Genomic DNA, 27,974 nt, shown 5'->3' on the forward strand with positions numbered 1-27,974 from the left:
TGATAGGATATATATCGTGCATGACAAGTAATGTTAACTGACTAATTTTAAGTCCAGAGGGTAATTAATTAGCTGTTCATAATTTGCCCTCCAACTGAAAATAAATTTTTCGACGTCGACTTACCCTCCCGCAATCAAACTTCAGTTTTACCCCCTCCCCACATATTTTTGCCTGTTTCCCTCCCCATTGTGAATTTTTTAATAAGCTCCCCTGCACTGTGGCGAAAAAAACTTGTCGATTTCCCCTGCCCTGGAAAAATTTCCACTTAAAATTTCATAATTCCTCTGCAGACATAAAGCTCCCCTGCCTTGTGATGAAAAAGTCTGTTTATTTTCCCCTGTCCCTGTTTTACAAGTAACTTCTCTGGTTCTCGTTTTTGCCAAATCGCAGTCCCCAGGCCAATCAACCTATATCTGCCCTGCTCGACAAAAAAATTAAATCTGCTCCTTGTCAGCTAAAAATATGTCTCCCGCCCAAGCAAAATTAAAATTTCTCCTACCCTAAAAAAATTGCTCCCGCAATAGCTTTTTCGATGAATAGCTCCGTTGGCTGCACCTGACAATACGCCAAATTGCAGCGACTTTGTCAATGTATTCTTGCAAAAATGTTTTAAAAAGCATGCTAACAAGTTTATTTCGCTAAAATGTGGTGCATTTGTTTTTGCGAAAAACGTGCGTGTCATTAGCCAACTTTTGTCCATTGACAGGCGCCAGTCAAATGCCATATTCTAGATCTGGGTATTGACAGGCGCATGTCAATATCCACGGCCTGTGTATATACTTTACTTGGGAAACAGTGCGCCCTCTATGAAAATCTAAATTTTCCAATGAAATTTTCCCCAACTGTACTTTCTGTATTTCGGTTGCCTGAAAGCTGGTCTTTCTATTGGCGTTGTGCTATTGGAGCATAGTGCAGCAAGCGGTAGAAATAGGGCAGGTGACCAGACTAGTTGCCTACCCAATTCAGCTGCCGTGCTAATGCATATAACACTGCGCAGCTATCGCCAGAATTACGGCAAAGGGTACACTATATGTCTGATAACTATGTTGCGTAGCATTGAAAAGCATTCGATTTTCTTTGAATTCATAATATTATGCAGTGTTTTCCAAGAAAAGGTTTGTCACGGTAAGCAGAAACAAACAGAGTTTATGTAAGTAAGTAAGTAAGTAAAAGTAAGTAAGTAAGTAAGTAAGTAAGTAAGTAAGTAAGTAAGTAAGTAAGTGAGCAAGTAAGTACGAAAGAGTGTGAGTGAAACTGAGAGAAGCTGGCGAGCGAGTAAGTCAGGCCGTCTGTCAGTTAGTATGTTGGCAAATAAGTAAATTATATTAGAATTTTATCAAATAAATTGACACGCTCAAGCACGAGTTTGAGTACTAGTGATCCTTTATGTGTACACATCAAATTTTATTTCCGAGTAGTCTTTACGGATGAGGGTTTTCTTTCGCACACGTGAGTCAAGTGTCGGACTGAATACAGGGGTAAGAGGACGGCTCACCTGGAATTCGGCATTGAATAGGAAAATGCCACTTTTATCTGGAAAGAAGATAATAAATCCTGAATTTTCCTTCTTAGCGATTCGAGAGTGACTTACTTTGTCGAAAACACCGTATTTCTGGAGTCAGTGACATGACATTGAGCTGGCAACTAGCCAAAATTGATCGGTTTCGCAACATCCGATGTTCATTTGTTGAAAACAATCCCAAGATACACCATTCATGATGGCGCTGTTGTAAACAAGGTTTGTACACAACTACACTTGTTCCATGTCAATTTTCAATGGCCTATTACATCGATTTTTTCGTTTGTACTATTTCAAAACTTTGCGCCAGTAATGACAATGATCACATATGTTATTAATGAATTATTTTAGCCTTATAAATGGTTTTCAGTTGAATTATAATCGTGTTTTGTCATGACCTTATCGCGTAGGACTCATGACCTCCATGCGTACGGACGTGACCTCAAAAACAGCTGAGATCCCCTGGTCATCATCGCGGCAATTTGTTGTCACCAAAGGTATGCATCAACATTGATATTTTGAACGTCTTTTGATCAGTCAAGTACTGACATCATTGAATCAAGAATCACGGAGTACTTCTCGCTTGTGCGATTTTCTGATCATGCCCTAAAAATCAAATTTCTGGCGATGTATTGTTCGTAGTGTGCAAGAAAATTGATTGTGTTTGTTACGCAATACAGGTAATTTTAGGTTCTGTTGTTGTTGTGGGTATATTCTTCGGTGTTGCACTGATGCATTTCCTATGGCATACTTTCAGCAACGTGTTGAAATGATAAACAAGCGTTATAGGACTCAACTTAGGGATATAGTGCAAGGTTGTCATCCTTGATGATCGTAAACAAAATTTGACGTACACGGGGTATTTTGAATCAGTGTCATGGCGGATTCGTTTCAAGGTCATTGTCAGCAAGGGAGATTGGCTAAAGTAATAGGCTGTGCAGTGAGAGGGTAGCTAAAGTGCGATTTTTGATGGTTTTGACAGGAAATGCTATCTTTGACTTCATTTATACCGTGCCAAGGCTTCTGCCACTTGATGGAGGTGAGAAGTGGACGGCAATGACGGGGACACGGTTTTGAAGTGGAGCCTCTGTATTTTCAGTTATCCCTTGTATGAATACTACCTCGGACACAAAATTCCCCTGATGTGATAGTCAGTTTGCCCCCACCATTCTCCCTGCTCCTCTCACCAAATGGTGAACCACTCCTGAGAGTCTGCCTATAAAATCTTGAGTCAGTCACTGATGTATGCAGTGTCGTTGATTACAAATGAATTTTTGAATAAGCTCAGGATTAGATACATGTTGAATATCATCTGAGTTCTGCTCTTATAACATGAATAGACTACTCATTTTACCAGTATATACACTTTAACTCTCACTTGCATTTATTATCAATGCTGATGTGAATCGGAGACTGACCTCTGTTACATGCAAAATACATATTTTATAGAGACAGTTACATATCAAACAACCCACAGCAGAGCATTTGCAAAGGTATATGTTCCACATAGCAAGTGCCCACCTTATTGTAAAAAATGTTAATAAGTCTCATCCACAGAGGGTTCCACATTTAAAATAACAAGTTTATAGTATAAATATTTAAGTTTATACACATACAAAATTCTTGTTTCTTCTCTCACAAAGGCAATAATGAAATGACATTTTATATAATATAAATCGTTAGCTTCCCAATGTAAGAAGTTCACTAAGCTTTTAGTGATGTAATTTGTTCCCACCAAAATTTTAGTGCAACATTTAACCAATTTTTTTGATTTTTTTTTGTAATTTTTTGATAATTTTGGATCAAAAGGATATCCCATTTCATTGGCTAAAGATTTCTATCAAAATTTTGGCAGAGCTGAGAAAAATTTACTTGGGTATATTTTATAATATAAAGGCAACAAAAATTGACTTTGGTGCTTAAAGGGTTAATGTGTGAATACTATGATATTGACACTATGTTCATTGTTGATTCATGCGTAACTTTTTCTGCCTATTTTCTTCTGTGGATTAATCAGTCTTCCTTAGGTCAGAAGTAAGATAAAGAAGAACCAGACGGAAGTGCGATCATGAGTGACGAAGCTGCACAAACCACTGTCGAGATGGAAGCTCCCGTTGCCATGGCAGCAGAGGACTTCCGCCATGAGACAAAATATGTGGTTCTGAGGTGGGTGTACTGATTGTTTCCCCAAAACTCACTATATTCAGGGCTCTTTCACAGTGTCTCTTATACCAACATACTAAATTATGTGCATTATGCAGTGTTCAATCATTTACAAACGAATTCTAGCCAGGACTAAAATTCTGTTGTGAACAATAACATTTGATATTGACACATACAGGCCATTTTGACAAGCTTAACACATGGCTTTTCAACATAATTTTTTAAGTACCAGTAGAGAATAAGATATTTTATGACAGAAATAGAACAAAAATACTGAAAAACAAAAATTTATAGTTAACCCCTAGAGCGCTGTAATTTTTTCCTGCCAAAATTTTAGTGCCACACTTTACCAATTTTTAAGAATTTTTTTACAATTTATTTGATAATTTTGGACCAAATTGACATCACACTTCAATTTTGGCAAAAATCTGGGAAAAATTGGCTGGGGGTTATTTTATAAACGGGACAAAAATAGACTTTGTCGCTCAAAGAGTTATTGCTTAAAGAGTGCAGAAATCTTAAATGCAAATGTACACAGTGTCTTTGATTGTGTCACCTACATGTAAAATTAGTGATTGCCCTCATTAATCCTTTTTAAGGCCAAGTGACTGTCACTTTTACTGTATTTTAAGATTATTGTTGGGCGTGTCAGCTACTTTCTAGTCTACATCCCACAAAATGTTGAAAGTACTGATTCCTTACCATGTCAGCCTACATGTACATACATGTATATTCTGAGTTGTTTGCGTTGATTATCAAATTCAGGTCCAGACTTGAGTTCAATTGGCAACAATAACATTGCATAATATGACACACTGACAAGTTGCATTGATGCACAAAATACTGGGTATTTCCCAGTGCTTTAGGAGGTAGTCCAAGAAACTCTTGTTGATATGTGGAACAAAAATACTGAAAAATTGTCAAAAAATATGGTTACTTTAGCTTAAATGTGCTTTTTCCTTTTTGTGTATGGATTGCACAGACTGTTCTTCAGTACTTTGCCACTGTTTTCACGTGTTTTCACTGAGAGTACCAAATCTTTGACGTGATGTAATGTACGTGTACCACTTTTGTTGGCAGCTACATGGGCTTGCTGCCACCGAGTCTTGAACTGGAGTCTGACAGTTCAGAGAACGAAGACAGAGACGACAGCTCTGGTAAAGATGGGGATGAGGATGATGACACTGGCAAGTCCACAAGTTCTGCAGACAGCCAACTGCAGGTTGTCGGGCAGCTGGAGTTAGAAGATTCAGAAATTGAAAATGATGCTGAGGCTGAAAATGGTGATGGCGTGCCTAATGATGATGATGAGGGCAGCTGTGAGTCGGCAACGAAAGCTGAAGTACCAGGTATGGAACAATCAGTGTACAGAGAGATTTTTGTATGCCCTTCACCATGTGGCAAGTAAGCATAGTACACCATTTCCGTAACCTCAACACATCACATCTGCTTCCGCATCACATTACATTGGTTTGCAGTGGTTTGCAGCATTGCAGTGTTGGCAATATGGAAACTAGACATACTTTCTAATTTGAAGAGTTTTCAACACTGTCAGGTGTTATTATCGTCTAGCTGAGAAATAGAAAAGAAATAAAATTTGTGAAAGTTGAAGCATTGTCAGGAAGAAGGTCAGACGTAGTCAAAACAGCACCAGCACATCCACACTAAAACAATGCTCATAATTGATGCATTCCAAGGGGGATGTGTGTTGATGTGAGGTGATGTTTTGACGACTACGCCTGACCTCCTTCTAGACAATATTTCTACTTTTGCTGAGTTGATTTCTTTGATATTGACTGATATTACTGCCCAGATGATAGTGATGACTGAGAGTGTTGGAGCTCCTCAATTTAGACAGGATGCAGAGTTCCTGTATTGCAAACGGTTCAATGCAAACCACTGTATATTCGATGCCTTTACTTGTCTGGCCTCTTTCACATCGACTGTAGCTTAATTCGCATTGTGCCTGCGTCGCATCTGCATCACATCATAGTCACACACAAACACGTTGTTTATTGCTATTGCATCACATCACATTTTCAGTGGCAGCTCACAGTCATCAATCAGTAACATTTGTGACAAAAAACAAAATGTGAGTATGAAGGATAAAAACAAAGTCAGTCATCTGTAATTGATAATATAAAGTTATTATAAATTCAACAGGTCAGAAGTCAATCCTGACAAAATTACTTTGTAAAGAGATCTGGTTAGCGCTGTCCAATTTAGATATAGAAACATTAGAAGTAAATTGGTTTGCACTTCTAATAATAATATTTGTAATATCCATGAAATTATAGAAGACAAAAATCAACTGGACAAAAACATGTCTGCGCTGTACATGTTCTATGTCCATGCCCCTGACGTAAAATTTTTAATAACTGCCAATAATTATATATTCAAAGGAATAAGATGTTGACAAACTTACAGTCATGTTTGATGTATCTTTTTTGCATTTTGCTCGCCAAAACATACTGTCAAATCTTAAGAGAGCTGTTTTTGATTAGCATTATAAAGCCATGATGTCTTTGTTACTCTCAATCATTTGCAATGGATTCGGTCCGTTGTTCAGAGGTTTTTGTGTACTCACTCATAGCGGGTCATTTACAACTTTCAAGTCTTGCTTGTATTATTTAGTTGTTGACATCTAAGTTGTATGTTCATCGCCAGTGTTTTAAGTTATAAGCTGATAATGGGACTTTAAAATATACATTTGAATGTTAAAACCTGACAACTTCATACCTGTTTTAAATTTGGCTATGGCTGTCCATTCAGAGTTGTAAAAACTCGGAAGATTGATACATACCGTATACTGCTGCACAATAATGAAGAAAAAAATTGTTTGCAAGGAGAATGAATAATATCTAGCTGGTCAAATTTTAATCTTATAACACTAAAAAAATGATTCAGAAATATCTAGCACCTCTTAGAATTGCAGAACCCAAATACATTTTCTAAATTATAGTGCTTTGAAGGCGGAATGTTTACACTAAACAGTAAATTAGTGAAATGGCAGCAATTCTGAACAAGACAATGGCCATGAACAGCAACAATATTATTGCAACCATGGTAACCAACTCAAAATAAACTTGTCTTTTGTCACTGGGGAATTGCAGCCTTGCTTTAATGGGGGTTTTTCATCCTCTTGAGAACACACATTGTTTGGATGATTTTTAGCTTTGCGCCAAAATAATCGTATCCCTTCTGACTTGGTTAAATATTTACCGGTATGCTACGTAAGTAAATACAGTCTTTTTCACTTGAGACATATGAGCAAGTTCACCATTGTTTGGTCCTTTTGATGTTCAGAAAATTATTCTTTGGACTTCAATCAGAAGAAGATTTGTTCAGTTCTGTCGATGTTGTAAAATAGACCTTCCAATGTAGCTAAAGATTGCTTTTTAAGCACATAGTATTTTGGTACTTTTTAACAATGTCAACTTATTTTGTCAAAATATTCCTTGATACATGGCTAAGCATTTGTTTCATATGTGGGCACAGGGACCATTGTATAAATGACGTTGAAGCGCATTTATTGATGTTGGATTGTCTTTGATGTGACATACAACTATCCTGTCAGATTTATCCAAAAATTCTGAAAGTGCATAGTCTGTTTTTGTCTGCACCAGAAAACGATTTTTTATTTGCTCACATTTTGTATGTGTATACTGGTATATACCAAAGAGAGCTTTATGGTGGCATATTTATGTCTGTATGTATGGAGAGTAAAAATAAAGTCACAGTATGTATGTATGTATGTATGATTGTCTGTCAGCAACAAAAATTCAAAAATTGCAGCACATACCATTAGTGTACACATGCACTGAAGGGTGTACATCTACTACATGTATATGTGAAATTTGTTCATGTGAACATGTTAGTGTCAAAAATTTGCAAAAAGTGGTAAAAAAAGGCAAATCTTGCAAATTGCTAAAATTCTGTAACTGCAAGCAAGATTTTGTTGAAACTTGTATGCATTTTCTTTAGGTGACTTTAATTATTGTTCAAATTGTGGAGACATTTCAATATTTGTGTTATTCACTCTGTTTTCTCAGTTTGTCGTCAAAAAATTGTTTTCTTTGAAACTACTCATTCAGTTACTTTGAAAGTCTGAATGAACCTATGATAGACCACAGTCAGATTTGTTCAAATTGTGCTAAAACTTTTGTATTTGTATTACAATTTTTCCCACATTTTTGGTCAAAATATGTGTCAGATTGCTTTTAAACTTTATATGCATATTCCTGGGGGGTGACCTTAGTTGATTTTGTTCAAATTATGGCAAAATTTTCATATTTCTATTTTGGGGCAATTTTTTCCCATTTTTGTTGAAGATGTTTCCTTTTTATGAAGCTGTGTGTCAGATTGCTTTGAAACTTTGTCTGCATAATCTTACAAGTGACATCAGTCAGATTTGTTCAAATTACGGTGAAATCTTTATATCTCTATTGTAGGGCTATTTTTCCTTTGTTTGGTTGAAAACTCTTCCCTGAAACCACCTGTTTGATTGCTTTAAAACTTGGTATGCATATTCCTAAGTGTAAACTTTGTTGAGTTTGTTCAAATTGTTGTGAAATTTGTATATTTGTATTTTGGGGTATTTTTCCCCTTTTTTTGTCAGAAAACCTTCTATGAAATTGCTAATCTGATTGCTTTGAAATTTGATATGAAGATTGTAAAGGATGGTCTATATCAGGTTTGTTTGTGACAAAAATTGCAACAGTGTATGTTTGGGACAATTTGTGCCGTTTTTGGTAAAAAAAAAAAGCCAATATCTCATTCATGAATTCCCTTGTCAAATTTTAAAAACTTGAAAACCGCTGCATATTTGACCTTTTTGTTGTGTAGATGCATGCTCAATTGTAAATTGGAATTTGTTCGAATGAAGTTACCATTAACCAAAAATATGCTAATGAGCAACATAAGTAAGCGTGGTAAAAATCTCAATAACTGCAGGTCACATTGCCTCCAAAATTTGCATTCAAGTACCATTAGTAGACCTCATATATCATGTTGGTCACTTTTTACTGATATCTTGTGTTGTTACCTGGACAGTTATAATCAACAGCAGTGATAATCAAATAAGAATATTATATATTATTGCCTGAATACATGGGTTTAGGTGCCCGAGAGCAGGTGACAATTTGCCCGACGCCAGGAGGGCAAATTGTCTCCTGCTGCGAGGGCACATAAACCCATGTATTCAGGCAATAATATTTTTATTACATGCCTCTTCACAGTTAATGCCAAATAACATTTAGTTACATGCAGGGCATTTTCAAACAATTTTACCATTATCGACCAGCATCAAACAGATTTTAACGAAAGTCAAAATAGCAGTGTGCACATGGATATTTTACATCTAGCGTGAAGCGTCGAATGGCTTCACTGGCCTGGGTAACCATGGAAACGGGTCAGTACATCGTTCACCAGCCGCTAACATCTTCGATGTTCCTATTCAAATCAATGCACTGATTTGCATTAACCTCAAGGCATGTAATAAAAATTGCAATGATCATAATAAATTTGTCACAAACGAAGAATATTAACTTCTGCAGCAAGTTTTAATAGGTTGAAACAAAGGCTCCATTTTCTTCTTTTTAGAAAATACTCAAGGTCAAGTATCAGTTTCAAGTTCACTGGGAAAAAGTCAAGGAACACCCAAGTTCGTTATTGAGGAATACGTGGAACCATCCAGCACTGGCAAAGGCCAGTGTGTAAGTGGTAGACATACTCAGTTGACTAGTCTGGTTATGCCACTGAGAGAAGAGCTTTCTCAACAGCTGGATGCTCTGGACGAGGAGAGAGGCTGTGGTGAGTCACTGTGCTGCTCTTCCCTGCAATGCAAGTGGTCTAGTCCAAACTATAAGTATTCACATTGTGTTAATGTTCCCTGTAGACTTGCCTCAAGGGGCGTCAGGGTCGGATGGGTTTGTGTGATTATATTGTCAAGTCTGAAACATACTGGAACTCACTGAAATGTTCCTTTAAATAGCAACCCAGCAAGAAGCAGAAAGTTTTGTAGTTCTATTCACATTCTATTTCTATTGATTTGGAATGAATAGTGTTTTACACACAAAATAAGATTTTTTGTAACTTTTGGTTTGACCTAGGTGTAGCACGAAACCTTTATTTCACAATCCTTACACCTTATTGCATGACATTCAACCCCTATTGGTGGTGGATTGTGTTCTGTTAAATGTTACCCCGTTCACTCTGCATGGTCTGTCATCAATTCACACAATTGACAAGTGATAACAAACACTTACTGCAATAGCGTTGAGCTCAGGTTTGTTACTAAATATAGCTGCACGCGCACGACATCGGACAACGCTGCCTTAAATTTGGACAAATTTTGTTGATGTATGCATGGCTGTTGTTGTAGCTTGTAGTCTAAACAATAAATTCATACAAATAAGTGTGACTTTTAGTAGCCATTGTAACACTAGCCGGTTTTATTTTCGTCGTTTAAGCGGAAAATGCAGACAAATATTTATTTACGCATATTAATGAGAGAAAAAATGACGTCATTTGTGATCAGTGCTATTCTGGTCAACGTGGGGCAAAATATAGGGGCTGGTGAAGGCTGTACTACCAGCAGTGTCCAGTAATGAGAGAATTGTAGGGAAAGTGACAATAAGGACAAAAATATAACACAATGACTAAAACTCAAAACTTCATTTTATGTATATTTTTAGAGCATGATCTAAGAAGTATTGTAAAAAGCAAGAAATTGTTCTGTCAGCACAGGGCTGTATCACGTCATTTAACCCTCTTACGACCATGGTTTGACCCAAGCCCATTGTTATCAATGGGGGTGTGGACTTGTCTACTGGGAATCAGGGAAGAAAAGGTTAAAGCAGGTGAAAAGGTTGAAGCGGGTACTGATTCAAATATAAACCCGTTATACCCAGGTCCTGTTACACACCTGTGTACACTACAGTATCATCATTCAGTGTACATTTACTGTGTATTGTACAGGAGTAAAATTGAATTTTGAATAACACATAGGCAGGAGAATACATTCAGTAGTTCTGTACAACAGAGATTCCGTAAACAATACTAGGTTACATTTCTGATTCACTTGTGGGCTGTTACTTTCAAACCAACTCACAAACCTGCCTTGGTTTTGAAAACACTCCATTTCTCTGGTATTTTTGTTGCAAAGACCATTAACAAACCAGTACCTGAAGTATCTACGTGCACCATTTGATTGTAATCATGTCACCCACAAACAAGATAATGCATGCTCACATTTCACCACCTTTTCATTATCTTTGGTATTTTTTCCACTTTTGTTTTTAGTCAATGATGTTCTGAAAACCTTCCTATGTAGTAGTCATGCGGCCTAGTAGAAGAATGTTCATTTGTGTCAAGGTTTTCTTTTATAGTGTCCTTCCAAAGGTTTGTTCATTCAATGATCTTTTTTGTTTGCTGTAATTGTGTGTAATAAAGTAGATTTTTGATTAGATTTGAACTCACAACGTACCGGTATGGTACCTTGATAGCTTGAAAACGTTCAGCAATCCCTAATTGTGTGTAAATACAGTAGATTTTTGATCGGATTTGAACTCACAACGTATGGTACCTGGTTAGCTTGAAAACGTTCAGCAATCCCTAACACTTGTTTACTAGTATCTCTGACTGCAGGAAATGAAAAGGCATATTTTAACATTCATGCATTGCTGAGGTGAAAGAAAATCCTATGACTATGACAAAATATTGTGCGTGATTTTGGGGATATAAATGATACTTTAAACCAACTGATTTGTCAGTTGAGGTATCAGAGCCTTGAAAGTGAAAGACTTAAACTTTTGCTCAAACTTTCTTCAATGAAACTTCAGCAATTCTCTTACCAAATCAAGGATAAAAAGCAGGGCCCACCATGCAAAGTTTAGTACTAGAAACAAATACTTAATATTTACCGATATTTGCAATTCAAAATGGCCACCATCCCTGTGTTAATTCTGTGGGGAAAAATAAAATTTTTGATTTTCGAGAATTATGAAGTGAAGTTGTTTCTTATGCCAAAAGCTTTATAATGAGCCCCCATAAGTGGTAGATCAGAACTGTAAAAATTGAGAATCCAAACATCTGCCCCTGAGGAGCATTCTTCCTTAAAGGTACACGGTCACCGTAAATTTGCATATTCCATATATGGTAAAGGGGCCGGGCTTAGCAAATTACCCGTAACACCTGCAGCTGTCGATCCTCCATATTTGATACGTCAAAGGACATGCAGACGACGGTGCTAAGTATGCCATGGCTGGTCATGCGGGCCGCCCTTTTCAAAAAGCGGCCACCTGCGTAAAATCTGTGATTGGCTAATAAAAAACAGGTGACCGAATAGCTTTAAGCCTATCTCAGTCATTCTAAGTGTGAACCAAAAATCCTTTTAGCTTACCTTGATGTCAGAGGTTTAATATACAAACTTTCAAAGTGGAGGATTGGTGTTGACCACAAGTGTTTTTGTAATGTGTGAAAATTTCCACATCAGTGCAGCTTTCTGAGATGTAGAAGACTTCAGAATATTAAGTACCAAAGTTTAATTTTGTTGAAGGTTTTAGACGGATACACAGCTACATATGTACAACTAATCATGGGTGTTTAATATAATAATAGCACCGTTAGTGACCTGTATGTTTACTCTTGCTCTCCCAGAAATATGTTAATGAAGTATGTAGTGCACGATTTGAGGCCTTTGAATGTTCGTGATGACAATGATTCATCGTTTGATCTGCATACTAAACCATGGGTATTAACATACTAATTTTTATTGAAAGATAGCTTACAGTATGGTAGGTTCTACAATTGTACAGATTTAGAAAAATTATACATGCATTATTCTTGAATACCTGTTATATAACAGTATGAATAAAAAACTAAAATGTAAACGTAAACATTGATGTGAGATCTAAGCTGAAGGGAACCAAACAAAAACAAACATGGATGCAGGATGAAATGCACAAGGAACGTTTTTCTGATACTTTATTATGTAGCATCACCTCGTGTGTGGACGGCGAGTCCTCGCATTCTGCCATCTGCCAGCCCTCGTGTTCTGGCGCCCCTGAGTCCAGAGGCGGTAATCGCGAGCAGGATTGCCGCAATCGGAGACCAAATCATGCAAGAGCAGCAACACCAGCAGGAGTTGAACTCTGCTGTCAGGAAACTATTGGGACTACCTCAGGCCAAGGTGACTTACGATGTCTTCAAGGAGGCAGCTAGTGATGTCATCGACAGAGATACCACATCTGGTGGCTGGCACCAGGCAAGTAGCAAAAATGAATACATGCATATTTCAATACTGAAATAGAACGTTGGCATTAAGTAATTAATTTATCAAGCATTTATTTTTTGTTTGTTTACATATAAATAACAGGTCAATTAATAGGTGAACTAGTATACCCAATCACGGAAAACAAAGGAGATACCGGTATATACAGTACTGTATACATATTAGTAGGAATAGACTGAAAACGTAATTGCCATGAATCACAATTACAAGGAACCACAGATACAGTGTAAAATAGTAGCAGTATATTTCTGAAGCGTGGTACTCATTGTTACATAAACAGTTGTAAGATGTTAATGATTATCAATACATGCTAGTCTTTGGAGACAGAAAGTTCCCATGGAAACCGCCTGAGTGATATTTTGACAATCTTGAAATACCAGGGTTCTTCGTCCACTCCAGGCATGTTCAGCATTCCCTTAATAATTTCAACAGACAAGTGAGATAAACGATTGCTCCAAAAGGTCAAATTTTCTACGCTGTATTTGAAATATTGCTTAGTCTATTTCATAACCTGGGAACAGTTCATCTTTATACAAAAAAGAAAACAAAATTTCTACCCTGTATATTAAATATTGCTTTGTTTATTTCATAACCTAGAAAACAGTTCATCTTTATAAAAAAAAGAAAACAGTTTGGTGATGTTGACATCATGCAATCATATCTATATCACAACAGCCCCTACGGCCATTTCATTTGAACATAGTGTAATATTCCTAAGCAGTTATGAACAGAAATACTCATAATCCATCGCATGACATGCAAAGGAAAGTATACAGTGAACAGTGACTGCAACTTACAGAGTTTAGAACCTTTTTTGTAGTAGGTTAAATTTCACTGTTACAGCCAGACATCTAGTGCTGTTCACAATAACTTTCATTAATTTCATGATTTCACGTGACCTCTGCGGATGTTTTCCACTTTGGAACTTGTCAATTGCTTCCCAGGTTGCATCAGTCTTGAATTTCAGCCGCCATCTTGCTTTCGGACTGGTGAAGAAAGGCGAAAGGAGTATCGGCCAACTGACAGAATACAGTGTCCAACTGATCGAGGAAAACATGGCCAATTTCATTGTGGAACAGGGAGGATGGGTTAGTGTCCTTTTTTTCTTTTTTTTCATTTATGGTCTCAAATCTAAGCAGTAGTTTTTTTGGATGGAGCACGACTTCTCCGAGCAACTCTACCCGACCAGGTCATGTGACCATCCATTGGAGACTTAATACATGTACGGTATGTTTTGTGTGCTTCATGAAAGTCTTTAACCCTTTCCTGCCAGGTTCATTTGTTGTGATAAGGTCAAGTTTGGTGAAACCAGCTAACATCTCCCAAATATATAATAACAGACGTGGCCATATTAAGATTCCTAGAATGAACCAAAACACTATTGTTACTGACTTGTCTTGCTGAGACATGCATAAATCTGGCGATATTTTCTCATTTATTTACTTTTTTATTTATTGCACCTTATTTAATGAGAGTTTATTTTCCCAGGGTCCTCAAGACTAAAAAACTATAAAATACATTTACCATAAAATATATTTTGATAAGTAAAAACACAACACCCAAAAATTTACAAAATTACAAAAAGACAAATTTAAAATTCTGCACAACAGAAAAAGATATCTCAGATGATTTTACTTGTTTTTTTTTCAACTTTTTAATTCAATTCTGGCATTACTTAACCTGTAATGCTTATTCGTTATAGTGATGATTACGGTGAAGAGGTAAACCAGCTTAAAAAGGCTAAAATAGCCATAAGTAAGCCAAAGCAGGGGTTAGCGAAGACACAAATAGGGAAAGGATAAAAAACGGAATGTTTTTGATTAGCCCTTCCCCAGCTACTTGTTTCTGAAATGTTTCGCTTTTTATTCACTTTCTTGTGGTATACAGGGTATATTTTTGATACAGCTGGTTCTGTATAACACTGATCGTTTTGGTACCTTAACTTTTATTCTGACTTTGAGAAAACTTGACCTGAAAAGGGTTAAACTTCATCTTAAAGCCCTGTACCTGTCTTTTTACCAAATGGTATTTTTGTTGTACTGAGTATATATGTATAAGTTGTTCAACAAAAAGCCTACAAACAATCTTGATTTACAATTCTAGTGTTATGTTAGCTGGAACGTGGCTATCATAAGTGTTGAATGTAACGTCTATAAGTGTTGTGATTTTACTAATAACCAATAATTGTTGTTCTTGATACAGACAGTAGCAATTACTGGTATTAGCAGTAATGTGTCAAAGTGTTTCTGTTTTTGCAAGTAACTTTTGCAAGTAACCCATAATTGTCGGGCCTAGCATACAGAAAATGTTAGGTGTTTATGTCTGAAAGTGTTTGTTTGTCATAATTACTTTTGTCCAGAAGTGTCCATGCTCAAAGACTTTACACTTGTTAGCATTACTGTCGTAAAGTGTACCTATTTTTGCCAGTAATCAAAATTGTAGGACTTGAGGTACTGAGAACATTGGAGTCAAGAGTGTTCATGTCTGACAATAGTGTTTTTGGAAGTAAACAGTAGTTGAAGTGCTCTACTTAGAGCAAACATCACCATCGTAAGACTGGTGTTAATGTTTGAAAGTGTTTGTGTTCCCATAAAGATGTTTGTGATGACTCTACATGTAAGTATCCAAGTCAGACAGTGTTTGTGTTTGTGTTTTTACAAGTAACCAGTACTTGTTCGACTTTGTATACAGAAAGCATTACAGTATGGTGTAAAATGCTTATATTTTTTTTGCACTTTACCAATTGTTGTGTGTTTCCAGACTGATTTACATTTATAGTATAAGTAAGTTTTTGCTAAAAGGTATGACGACACATACCTGAACGGGTTTTACATTACTAAAACAGTCAAAAATGATAAAGTTGAACAGTTTTAAGCACATTTACACACAGTATGAGCAGGTGAATTTTCCAGCCTTCCATTGCAATAGGTTTGTATTGTAGAAAATCTGTGTAATCTAATTCGTATCTTATCATGTACCAGAAATACTTAAAGATATATAGCACAGTTTTCTTTTACCATATTTTTATTTTTTTCCTCTATATATCAAATATCAATTGCAATTATCGGTTAACTCTTTGTCCCAGCTTATCTGTGCAAATGACATACTTGTTTTTCCCTGTATAAAGCACCAATAAAAATCTTTACTTATTATGTTAAATGTATTGATATTTTCCTTAGTGAATTTTTTCTCAACAAGGAACTAGCCTTTTCATGAGGTGATGTTAACATTTAAAGACACTCTTTTTGCACAGTTGTGCCATCCAAGTGCAATTAGGGTCACTGTGCTGCATTAAACGGCCCATGAAATGGTCTGGCGCACAAATATTAGGATCGCTGCTACTGGCCCCAAGATGCTGTGTTCATTTCTGCAATCATTTGTGACATGCATTCACGAGATCATAGATGAATGAAATTATGAAATTGGCACTTCCTATCATTTTGACAAGTCAACTTTTTTTTCCTTTCTGAAGATTGCTCTATCTTTAAGAATGTACATAGATAAAATATTGAACATCTTCTCTGATAGTTACGATGAGATATTATTTCTAGTGATTTTTTCTCAATATTAAAACAATTAATCGTCAGCTTGTTTTGAGGACAGGGATTCAAATTTATTTATAGTCCGACATACTCTGAATATGAGTGGGTTCCACTACTGCCGGGCTTGTTGTTGGTGGCAAAAACTGTCCACCAGTAGTTGTATCAATAAATTGCTAATTTTGCTGTCCGTGTGAACCTTTCCATCATGAGTACTTCTTATAAAGTTATTCCAATGTATATGTCAACAGAGACAAAGACCATTTCGTTGGCCGTTTAAAATTCAGCATCTTCAACATATACTCAGTCGTTCATTTTATTCCAAGATTTCCTCAAACTTCTCCACCAATTCTGTGTAGATTAGTTATTAATAGGGCAGTCCAGCTGCATACAAACTTTTAAGTTACATGACTCATTTCTTGAATTTTTCAAATGTGTTATTTTAATATGAAGAGTGAAAATTTTACATTTCTATCATACATGGATAAAGTGAAATTGATTTAAAGCTTTTTTCTTACTTGGGAAGTTTGCCATTTTATGACAATGTTAGATTTTAGCTCAAATATCAGCTATTTGCACTCTGGTAGACCAACCCAAGATGTTTGAATGCAAATGAACGGCCAGTAGTTTTAAGTTCTGATAATTTTGCCACTATTTTTGTATTGAATGACAACAAAAGTTTCTTGTGCTACTGGCAAAAGCATGTTCGGATAAACAGTATTCAGCTTGTCAACTCAGCCTGTACATGTGTAGACTGCATTGTTATTGTTGAAAAAGAAGTGAATTATAGTCTGGACTAGAATGTAGACTTTAACAGTGCAGTTTACATGTATAGATAGATGCTGTTTTGACAAGCTAAATAGGTTTTCAAAACGATTTGAAGAGTAGTGACATATAAAACAAAATTGTGAAAAGATTTGTCAAAGTTTACAGCCATAGCCCTTTACAGAAGATTTTGTCATCATTGCCAGACACAATACTTCTTGTGAAGTTGCAAGAGTACAGTAATTAGGCACCATGACAAACCCTACAAAGTATTTTATTTCAAATCGCAGATTGTGAAAACGTACTCGAGTTCTGTGGATTGCATACAGACAACATAGACTCTTCCTTCAATTTCACTCTTTCCATGAACAACTAGAGGTTGGCTTTTAGCTGTGAAATTTGTCATAACACGCGTCAGAAGAAAATGCTTCTTTGAGAACACTTGTATGAAATACTGGAAATGTTGTACTCAAGAAAAGAAACAACTTTTCGTGAAAAGAAGTTCAAAAATGTTACGTCCAGAAGGGTAGGACACTGATTTCTGAATGGATGTCTCCAAGGTGTATGCTACCTAATACTGTCACACTTGAACTTTTCGAGAACCGCCAAAACCAGAGAGATACTTTCAACTACAACACATGGTTCAGATGTTACAGTTGACTTCTACAAGATGGGATGCAACTTTGATTCCAGATTATCTCGTCAAAGAATATTTTTCAACAGTTTTTCCACCTTTGTTCTGTGTCAACCTTATTCCTTGCATTTCAGCATTACTAATTCACTGTATAATCTTAGACTATCTGTTTGGCCAATAAATGTGCTCTTTGACTAATCTGCGGACACCATCAGCAGATTAAGTTGATTAAGTCATCATTTTGCTACACTAGTAAGTCCATAAAGATGCGATTTACTAGTGTTCTGAGTGTTGACTTTATCAATTTAATCTGTTGGTGGTGTCCGCAGATTAGTCAAATTGCAGTTGCTGTTTAGGCAACTCAATTGCCTATAAGGTGTCATGGCTTGGCAACTTCGAAAACCCTAGCATCCAGAGTGTTGACTTTATCAACTTAATGTGCTGGTGGTTTCCATAGATTAGTCAAATTTCCGTTGTAGTTCAGGAAACAAGATTGCCTTGAGGGTATCACTAATTAGCTATTCATTAAAAGCGGTATGCTGGGTGTTGACTTTGCCAACCTAATGCTGCTCAGTGTCCAAAGATTAGCCAAATTACAAGTGTTGTGTAACAACTTGATTGTCCATAGAGTATCATGGCTTGGCAATTTAAACAAATTATAGTCAAGCTCACACAAGACGGGACAACTGTTCTTTCTTTGCTTAAAACAAGAAAAGATAACTCCATTAGCAGTTTAATAGTGCACTTGAGCTGTTCCTTGTGTATAAAGGCCAGGGACTTGATCCCAAGGATCAAGTTTGTTTTGTCTGTACGAGGATTATGGAGTGTCATAGCCTTTTGTTTTCCATTGAAATTGTAATCCAATAAATAGATTCCCCGCGAGAAATCTGATGCTGGCAGAGGCCTTTAAAGCCAAGCAAATTTCACAACAATTGTCCCGTTTATTTACTTTTCCAAACAAACATGCAATACAGTTTAGCTGTTTCAACATCTTTGTGGTCATTGTTATATAATTTTTGGCAAATTTTTTCTGTATATTTAGTGGCCAACTTCAAGGAATCCTGTAGTCCAGGTTATGAAAAGGATGGATCACTACTTTTCCATCATAAGCAGTGAATCTCGTCCTTGAATGAGTTTCATGAGACTACTGAGTATTTTCCTCTCTTGTACCCTTGTTAAGCTAGCCTACTTTATGGTTATAGTTCTGAATTCCTGGCTGTTGCATAAGTTTTCTGTTTTCTGACTGTAAACATTATGTTCTGGCTTTTCCTGTGAAAGCTATCTCGTTTTAATCACCTTGTTTTGATGCAAAAAAGCTGATAAACAACCTACACCTTTAACCAATTTAAAGAAACTCACAATAAACTCAGATAAAAGTCTGAGGATACCGCGACATTGCCACTATAGGCATTATCGGATAATATTATCTAAGTTATCTAAGTTAGAGTCTAATATTAGACGAGTGGGGAAGAGGCAGATTCCCAACATGCTGTGTTATCGGATAATATCTGATAAAATCAATAATATCGTCTAAAATCTAAGCTAGAGTCTAACATTAAACGAGTGGGGAAAAGGCAGATGCCTGACTTGCTGTTTTATCAGATAATATCTGATAAAATCGATAATATCGTCTAAAATCTAAGTTAGAGTCTAATATTAGACGAGTGGTAAGAGGCAGATGCCTGACATGCTGTTTTATCGGATAATATCCGATAAAATCGATAATATCGTCTAAAATATAAGTTAGAGTCTAATATTAGACGAGTGGGGAAGAGGCAGATGCCATAAAACTGCATGTTGAGCATCTGCCTCTTCCCTACTCGTCTAATATTAGACTCTAACTTAGGTTTTAGACGATATTATCGATTTTATCTGATACTATCTGATAAAACAGCATGTCGGGCATCTGCCTCTTCCCCACTCGTCTAATATTAGACTGTAAATTAGATGTTAGTGTCTAATATTAGACGAGTGAGGTATGGCTGATGTCCAAAATGCTGTTTTATCGGATATTATCAGATAAATTTGGTAATATTGTCTAAAATCTAAGTTAGAGTCTAATATAAGCCGAGTGGGCAAGAAGCAGATTCCCGACTTGCTGTTTTATCAGATAATATCTGATAAAATCGATAATATCGTCTAAAATCTAAGCTAGAGTCTAACATTAAACGAGTGGGGAAAAGGCAGATGCCTGACTTGCTGTTTTATCAGATAACATCTGATAAAATCGATAATATCGACTAAAATGTAAGTTAGAGTCTAATATTATACAAGTGGGGAAGAGGCAGATGCCTGACATGCTGTTTTATCAGATAATATCCGATAAAATCGATAATATCGTCTAAAATCTAAGTTAGAGTCTAATATTAGACGAGTGGGGAAGAGGCAGATGCCATAAAACTGCATGTTGAGTAATCTGTCTCTTCCCTACTCTGTCTAATATTAGACTCTAACTTAGATTTTAGACGATATTATCGATTTTATCGATAATATCCGATAAAACAGCATGTCGGCATCAGCCATACCTCACTCGTCTAATATTAGACAATAACATCTAAGTTAGAGTCTAATATTAGACGAGTGGTAAGAGGCAGATGCCTGACATGCTGTTTTATCGAATAATATCCGATAAAATCGATAATATTGTCTAAAATCTAAGTTAGAGTCTAATATTAGACGAGTGGGGAAGAGGCAGATGCCCGACATGCTGTTTTATTGGATAATATCCGATAAAATCGATAATATCGTCTAAAATCTAAGTTAGAGTCTAATATTAGACGAGTGGGGAAGGGGCAGATGCCATTGCTGTTTTATCGGATAATATCCGATAAAATCGATAATATCGTCTAAATCTAAGTTAGAGTCTAATATTAGACTGTGGGAAGAGGCAGATGCCCGACATGCTGTTTTATCGGATAATATTCGATAAAATCGATAATATCGTCTAAAATCTAAGTTAGAGTCTAATATTTGACGAGTGGGGAAGAAGCAGATTCCCGACATGCTGTTTTATCGGATAATATCCGATAAAATCGATAATATCGTCTAAAATCTAAGTTATAGTCTAATAATAGATAAGTGGGGAAGAGGGCAGAGGCCCAACATGCTGTTTTATCGGATAATATCCGATAAAATTGATAATATCGTCTAAAATCTAAGTTAGAGTCTAATATTAGACGAGTGGGGAAGAAGCAGATCCCGACATGCTGTTTTATCGGATAATATCCAATAAAATTGATAATATCGTCTAAAATCTAAGTTAGAGTCTAATATTAGATGAGTGGGGAAGAGGCCGAGGCCCAACATGCTGTTTTATCGGATAATATCCGATAAAATCGATAATTATCGTCTAAAATCTATGTTAGAGTCTAATATTAGACGAGTAGGAAGGGGAAGATGCCTGACATGCTGTTTTATCGGATAATATCCGATAAAATTGATAATATGTCAAAAATCTAAGTTAGAGTCTAATATTACGAGTGGGGAAGAGTCAGATGCCATAACACTGCATGTCGGGCATCTGTCTCTTCCCTACTCGTCTAATATTAGACTCTAACTTAGGTTTTAGACGATATTATCGATTTTATCTGATACTATCCGATAAAACAGCATGTCACGCATCTGCCTCTTCCCCACTCGTCTAATATTAGACTGTTACTTAGATGTTAGTGTCTAATATTAGACGAGTGAGGTATGGCTGATGTCCAAAATGCTGTTTAATCGGAGAATATCAGATAAATCGGTAATATTGTCTAAATTCTTAGTTAGAGTCTAATATTAGACGAGTGGGGAAGAGGCAGATGCCCGACATGCTGTTTTATTGGATAATATCCAATAAAATCGATAATATCGTAAAATCTAAGTTACAGTCTAATATTAGACGAGTGGGGAAGGGCTGATGTCCAAAATGCTGTTTAATCGGAGAATATCAGATAAAATCGATAATATCGTCTAAAATCTAAGTTAGAGTCTAATATTAGACGAGTAGGGAAGAGGCAGATGCCCGACATCATGTTTTATCAGATAATATTCGATAAAATCAATAATATCGTCAAAAATCTAAGTTAGAGTCTAATATTAGACGAGTAGGGAAGAAGCAGATTCCAGACATGCTGTTTTATAGGATAATGTCCGATAAAATTGATAATATCGTCTAAAATCTACGTTAGAGTCTAATATTAGACCAGTGGGGAAGTGGCCGATGCCCGGCATGCTGTTTTATCGGATTATATCCGATAAAATCGATAATATTCGTCTAAAATGCTAAGTTAGAGTCTAATATTAGACGAGTAGGGAAGGGGCAGATGCCAGACATGCTGTTTTATCGGATAATATCCGATAAAATCGATAATATGGTCTAAAATCTAAGTTAGAGTCTAATATTAGATGAGTGGGGAAGAGGCAGATGCCCGACACTGCATGTCGGTTATCTGCCATCTTCCACTCGATAATATTCGTCTAAAATCTAAGTTAGAGTCTAATATTAGACGAGTTGTGGGAAAAGGCAGATGCCCGCATGCTGTTTCCCATATCGTCTAATATTAGACTCTAACTTAGATGTTAGTGTCTAATATTAGACGAGTGAATTACGGCTGATGCCCGACATGCTGTTTTATCGGATATTATCTGATAAAATCGATTATATTGTCTAAAATCTAAGTTGGAGTCTAATATTAGATGAGTTGGGAAGAGGCAGATGCCTGACACTGCATGTCGGGCATATGTCTCTTCCCTACTCGTCTAATATTAGACTCTAACTTAGGTTTTAGACGATATTATCGATTTTATCCGATACTATCTGATAAAACAGCATGTCACGCATCTGCCTCTTCCCCACTCGTCTAATATTAGACTGTAACATAGATGTTAGTGTCTAATATTAGATGAGTTAGGTATGGCTGATGCCCAAATGCTGTTTTATCGGATAATATCAGATAAAATCGGATAATATCGTCTAAAATCTTAGATGTTAGTGTCTAATATTAGACGAGTGAATTACGGCTGATGCCTGACATGCTGTTTTATCGGATATTATCTGATAAAATCGATTATATCGTCTAAAATCTAAGTTAGAGTCTAATATTAGACGAGTGGGGAAGAGGCAGATGCCCGACATGCTGTTTCATCGGATAATATCCGATAAAATCAATATATCGTCTAAAATCTAAGTTAGAGTCTAATATTAGACGAGTGGGGAAGAGGCAGATGCCCGACATGCTGTTTTACTGGATAATATCCAATAAAATCGATAATATCGTCTAAAATCTAAGTTAGAGTCTAATATTAGAAGCAGATGGGTGGAAAATTCTAAAAACGCTGTTTTATAGGATAATGTCGATAATAATATTCCTATTAGATCACTTTGGTCTCATGTTCCTGGAACTCTCTAACTTAGACATTTTAGACGATATTATCCGATAATTAAGAAAAAGCCTATGTCGCACCTTCATGAAAAGTCTACGGGAAACTCTACTAATACTGATGATGGAAGTGTTTGGAGATTAATCATAAATCTAACAAGCTGACTTTACCTTAGTTATGTATTAACCATAAATCTAAGATGCTGACTTTACCTTCGTTAGATATTAACCATAAATTTAACATGCTAATTTTACCCATGTTGACCATACATTTGTTACATATTAACCATGCTGACTATACCTAAGAAAGATATTAACCATAAGGCTAACATGCTGACTATACCTGTTACATATTAACCATAAATCTCACACGCTGGTTTTACTGTCAGATATTAACCATAAATCTAACTTGCTGACTGTACCTATGTTAGATATTAAACACAAATCTAACTTGCTGACTATCCCTTTGTTGGATATTAACCATAAATCTAACCTACTGACTTTACCTATGTTCCTGACACACTGTTTTCTCTTGATGTGAGCTTAATCCTGACTTTCTCCCAGCAACCTATTTCATTTCAATCCTTAGCTCTGGAAATGTCTGTTAGGTCGCTGATTCATCTACTGAAAAATGCACTTTCTGATGGCATGACAAATCCTTTCAGATGTTACATGGATAATTTCACTGTACACTGCCCCTCATTTTCCATTACTTTGACGTTGTCAGCAGTATTATGCAAGCAGCATGATCATAAATGGAAAATTGTAGAAACATTTGATGATGTTTTCATAATTTCTTCTCGCTTCTTACCTCCATGTTCTAGTGAACATGCTGGGAGACTGTAGCAGTTACACAGTTTTGTCTAGTGTATGTTAAATTGTTGACTCTCTCAAAAACTCAAAACTAGACAGCCGTAATTGTAATGATCAAGTTCTCAGCCTTTGAGAGCAAACTACCGCTAACTAAACATGGTCTTCTTTTTTCACTTTGACGGAGTGTCTGTATTTCATCAACATCAGATCAAGATAGCTGTCTGTAAAAATCATCGTCGCTGGATTTGGGAGGATCCTTAATAATGATGCAAATTTAATAATTTTTCATCCTTTTTTAGGGATGGGGTCATGAGATCTCACACAAATGTTTTCCAATCAATTTCTGGCTATATATAGAACAAAATTCTGCTTCATCACAACCAGTGTTTTGCTAGAAGTTACAAAACTCTGACTTCAAGGGTTCTGACCACCAGCTCAGGAAACAGCAGCAACAACTGTTGTGTTTGTTATGCTGACTTGAATTGCAATTAACAAAACCAAAGGGACAAAGTCACCATTTTTTGGCACTGTTTTAGATTTGCCGAGCTTTGAGAACTGTCATCGATTAGAATCTTGAGATATGCTTAAAGATAACAAAACATGCCTTAAGCCTTTATACAAGCAGAACAGATAAAAAAAATGATGTAATTCCCATAGACAAAGAGTAATATATGCATAATTATGCGTAATGCATGCATATTAGCAAAGCATATGCTGATTAGATGATGGCTACCCGAGCAAGCTGTAAATCTTTACACACAGTATAGCAGAATTTCGACTCATGTTCTGTATATTGTGACTATTTGTTGAAAATATTTCAAAGCCTAGTCAAGTGTCAAAAAACAGTGACTTTGTGCTTTGAAAATTATGTACAATTGCTAATGAAATAAAAGGATTTTTTATTTTTTTTTTTTCAAACAGGAGGCAGTTTATAAAATGACGCTTGATGATGCCGAACTTTACAGCAACCCAAGTGAGCATTCACTACCCAACTCTCCATGGTCAGAGGGTCTTTACCTAACTCTACCTCCAAGAAAGTCCTCTGGGTCTGAGGTCAGTGACCCCAGTACTGGACCCCCTAGCCCGTCATGGAAAGAACATGGTCAGCCATTTCTCATCCCTGGAAAACCTCACAGAGTGACTCCTAGCAACCTGCTGAGAACTACACCCAGCAACTTTGAAAGCTGCAGAAGTGCAGATTTTGGAGCATGCAATGTGAGCAAAGAAAAATGTGACGCGGCAGGTGAAATGCACTATCTTGATATTGAGAATTTCGATACAGAATCTGGATACAGTTCAAATGTTGATACAATACCGCCCTCTACTGGTGATGACCCCAAAAATCTCATTTCCGAAACTTCTGATGACTTGACCAAGTCTGAGAGGAGAGGAAGTCAGTGTGCGTGTACGCAAACAACAAAGGAAGATGTGCAGAGTCCAGATGTTGAATATGATAACAGTGACATGGTGGCAGCCATGTTTGGGATCAACTTCTCCATGGAAGAGGAGACCAACTCTGAGGGCGCTGGAGATACAAGTGTGAAAGGTCAGGGTTCACAAGTAGAGACACAGGAAATGAGCACTCAGACAGAGACGGCACCGTGGTTCAGTGTAAGTTCGGCAGCAGCACTGGCCTTTGGTGTCAGCGTTGGAATTGCAGCTATGAAGAAATAGTGAATCACCAGAATGTTTCACCAATCATAATTTGAACCATAAAAGTGACACAAAACGTTTATTTGATCAAAGCAACCTGAGAAATTTCAACAAGAGCAAATTTGGTCCTTTCTTGGTGGAATCTGTAGTGTATTAAATTTATGTACTTGGCGGAGAATTGAGTTTAAGAGCTGTCGATACGCAGGCTTTCTTGACAAAGGTACGTGAATGTACTCCCAAAAGTTACCACCTGAATGTAAGATGTTTATCAAGTGATTACATTTGTAGAATGAAATTTCCACTAGTACAAGTCTAAGAGTTAAAGTTTATTGTTTTTGTAGATAATCTTACTGATTTTAATCCAATCAGAATTGAGGAAATGCTTGTACTGAAATACATAATGAAGGAAGGAGTGCAATTCAACAGCTCATGAAGTTGGAGAGCAAACAAACAAACAACAAACAAACAGAAGAATAGATACACCTGTATATGTTAGTCTAACAGTCAAATTGAGCCCAAGGTTTCAGGATCTGCTCAAATCACCTATAGCATTACTGTTACTTTTGAAAGTTCTAAAGAAATGGTAAATTTGCAAAAAGATTAGCTCAAACTGTGATGCCATATGCCATGGTATCTGGTGGGTTTGTTCGTGTTTGGCTGTAAATCAAATGTTGCTGTCAGTACAGGCTTAATTAATGAATATTAACAAAGAACTGCTCATAAATTAACAACTAATCATCACAGGATGGCATTCTTTGATGATGCTCGATATCGTTTTGGTTCGACAGAACGTAAGAAGGAGTGGCCCAACTCCAGACTTATGTGTACTATTTGGCATGTTCAAATATGCCAAGTGAATTTTCCCTGGCATTCACTGGCATAAAATTGAGTCAGTACTTATGTAAAAATAAAACTATCTTGAAAAGTTTCCACAGAAATCATTTCAATCCCATCTTAGTCTGAAATACGTATCATCTGCATATTGATAGACATACATAAATAAACGATAAAATTGTAGGAAATTTATGCTGGCCTGTAGTGTGGCAACCTGGGACTGTGACCTTTCACAGTTGACCCCTGGGTCACTAATGCACTTTGCATGTGCCTCTATATGGTAGTTTAAGATTGTCTTATGTCATGACCTTTGACCTCTTTCCATGCTTTGAATGTAAATGTAGAAATATATAATAGACTAGGAAATATATGACACTCACTATTCTTAAAGTATAGGTATAGTCTAGATAAATTGTACATAGTTTAGATCTCCCCTATTCATTATCCCATTTTGGTCTGACCCAATTATTTCCATAGTGCAATTGGACCATTGTACAGAAAAATGGGGGGGTTGCAATATCAGAAAGTGTGTTGACCTCACATATGCTTAGTGATGTGCTATAGTATTTGACGCAGCGCTTCAATACAAGGCAGTGTATTCGAGTCTTGCCAACACCGTTGAACTGCCTTTCAAAATTCAAGTTGATCCTTTGCTACGGTAATATGGACTTGTGCATATGTCTATGAAAGTTAGAAAACTAGACAGCGGATAGATTTCTTGCAGCTGTTTAAATATTCAACTGAAATATCACCCTGTATCCTAGTAAAACTTCAAATGAATACATTGTAAAACAATTGATATGTGTTTGTCCTGAAATATCCTAAGTATTATAAATGTGCAATATTTGAGTGATAACTGTTTTATTTACAAACTGCCCTTTGTATTGGTGCTTATCTACTTAAAATATGACAAGAAGCAATTAAGCTCATCATTTTTTATTTTAGATGTAGAAATGAAAAAGAAAAGTTTTCAAGAACTTACTTCATTTGCAAATTAAATATTAATATCAATAAATATTTAACATTTTTTGAAATCAAATTTCCCAAGCTACGATTTTACAAATGATATATATAATATGGCTGTATCATACTTTGCCATACATTCTAGTTATGATAAAAATTGTTGATAATTTTTACTTTAATGAAATACATTGTGAGAGTTATGCTAGTGATGTTAATGTGCCTGCGTCCTATTATGATTTTGTACAGTGTCATTCTGTTGTGTAATTGTGTATGATGGATTGGTTCCGGAGTGAAACTGCATCTCTGTTGTCTTGAAAATAAATACCGTAATACAAACCCACTTGCCTGTTGTCATGTTTTAAAATCTTACGATTTTGCATATTCACATGTTTAGACGGTACTCTCCATTTCCCTGCGTAGAGATCAGTCTTTAGCAGC

General features: G+C 36.3%; 1 protein-coding gene across 1 annotated transcript; it reads left to right on the forward strand.

The window, feature by feature from the left end:
• The first annotated feature begins 1,712 nt into the window (after positions 1-1,712).
• LOC139118485 (bcl-2-like protein 13) lies at positions 1,713-27,872 on the forward strand. Its single transcript, XM_070681776.1, has 8 exons — positions 1,713-1,739; positions 1,931-2,017; positions 3,538-3,686; positions 4,764-5,032; positions 9,285-9,494; positions 12,680-12,948; positions 13,920-14,063; positions 25,008-27,872. Exons 3-8 carry the CDS (start codon positions 3,589-3,591, stop codon positions 25,758-25,760), a joined length of 1,743 nt encoding a protein of 580 aa, XP_070537877.1. The 5' UTR covers positions 1,713-1,739; positions 1,931-2,017; positions 3,538-3,588; the 3' UTR covers positions 25,761-27,872.
• Positions 27,873-27,974: the final 102 nt, after the last annotated feature.

This window comes from Ptychodera flava, chromosome 2 (genome assembly GCF_041260155.1).
Source record: "Ptychodera flava strain L36383 chromosome 2, AS_Pfla_20210202, whole genome shotgun sequence".
In the NCBI taxonomy this organism is placed as follows: domain Eukaryota; kingdom Metazoa; phylum Hemichordata; class Enteropneusta; family Ptychoderidae; genus Ptychodera; species Ptychodera flava.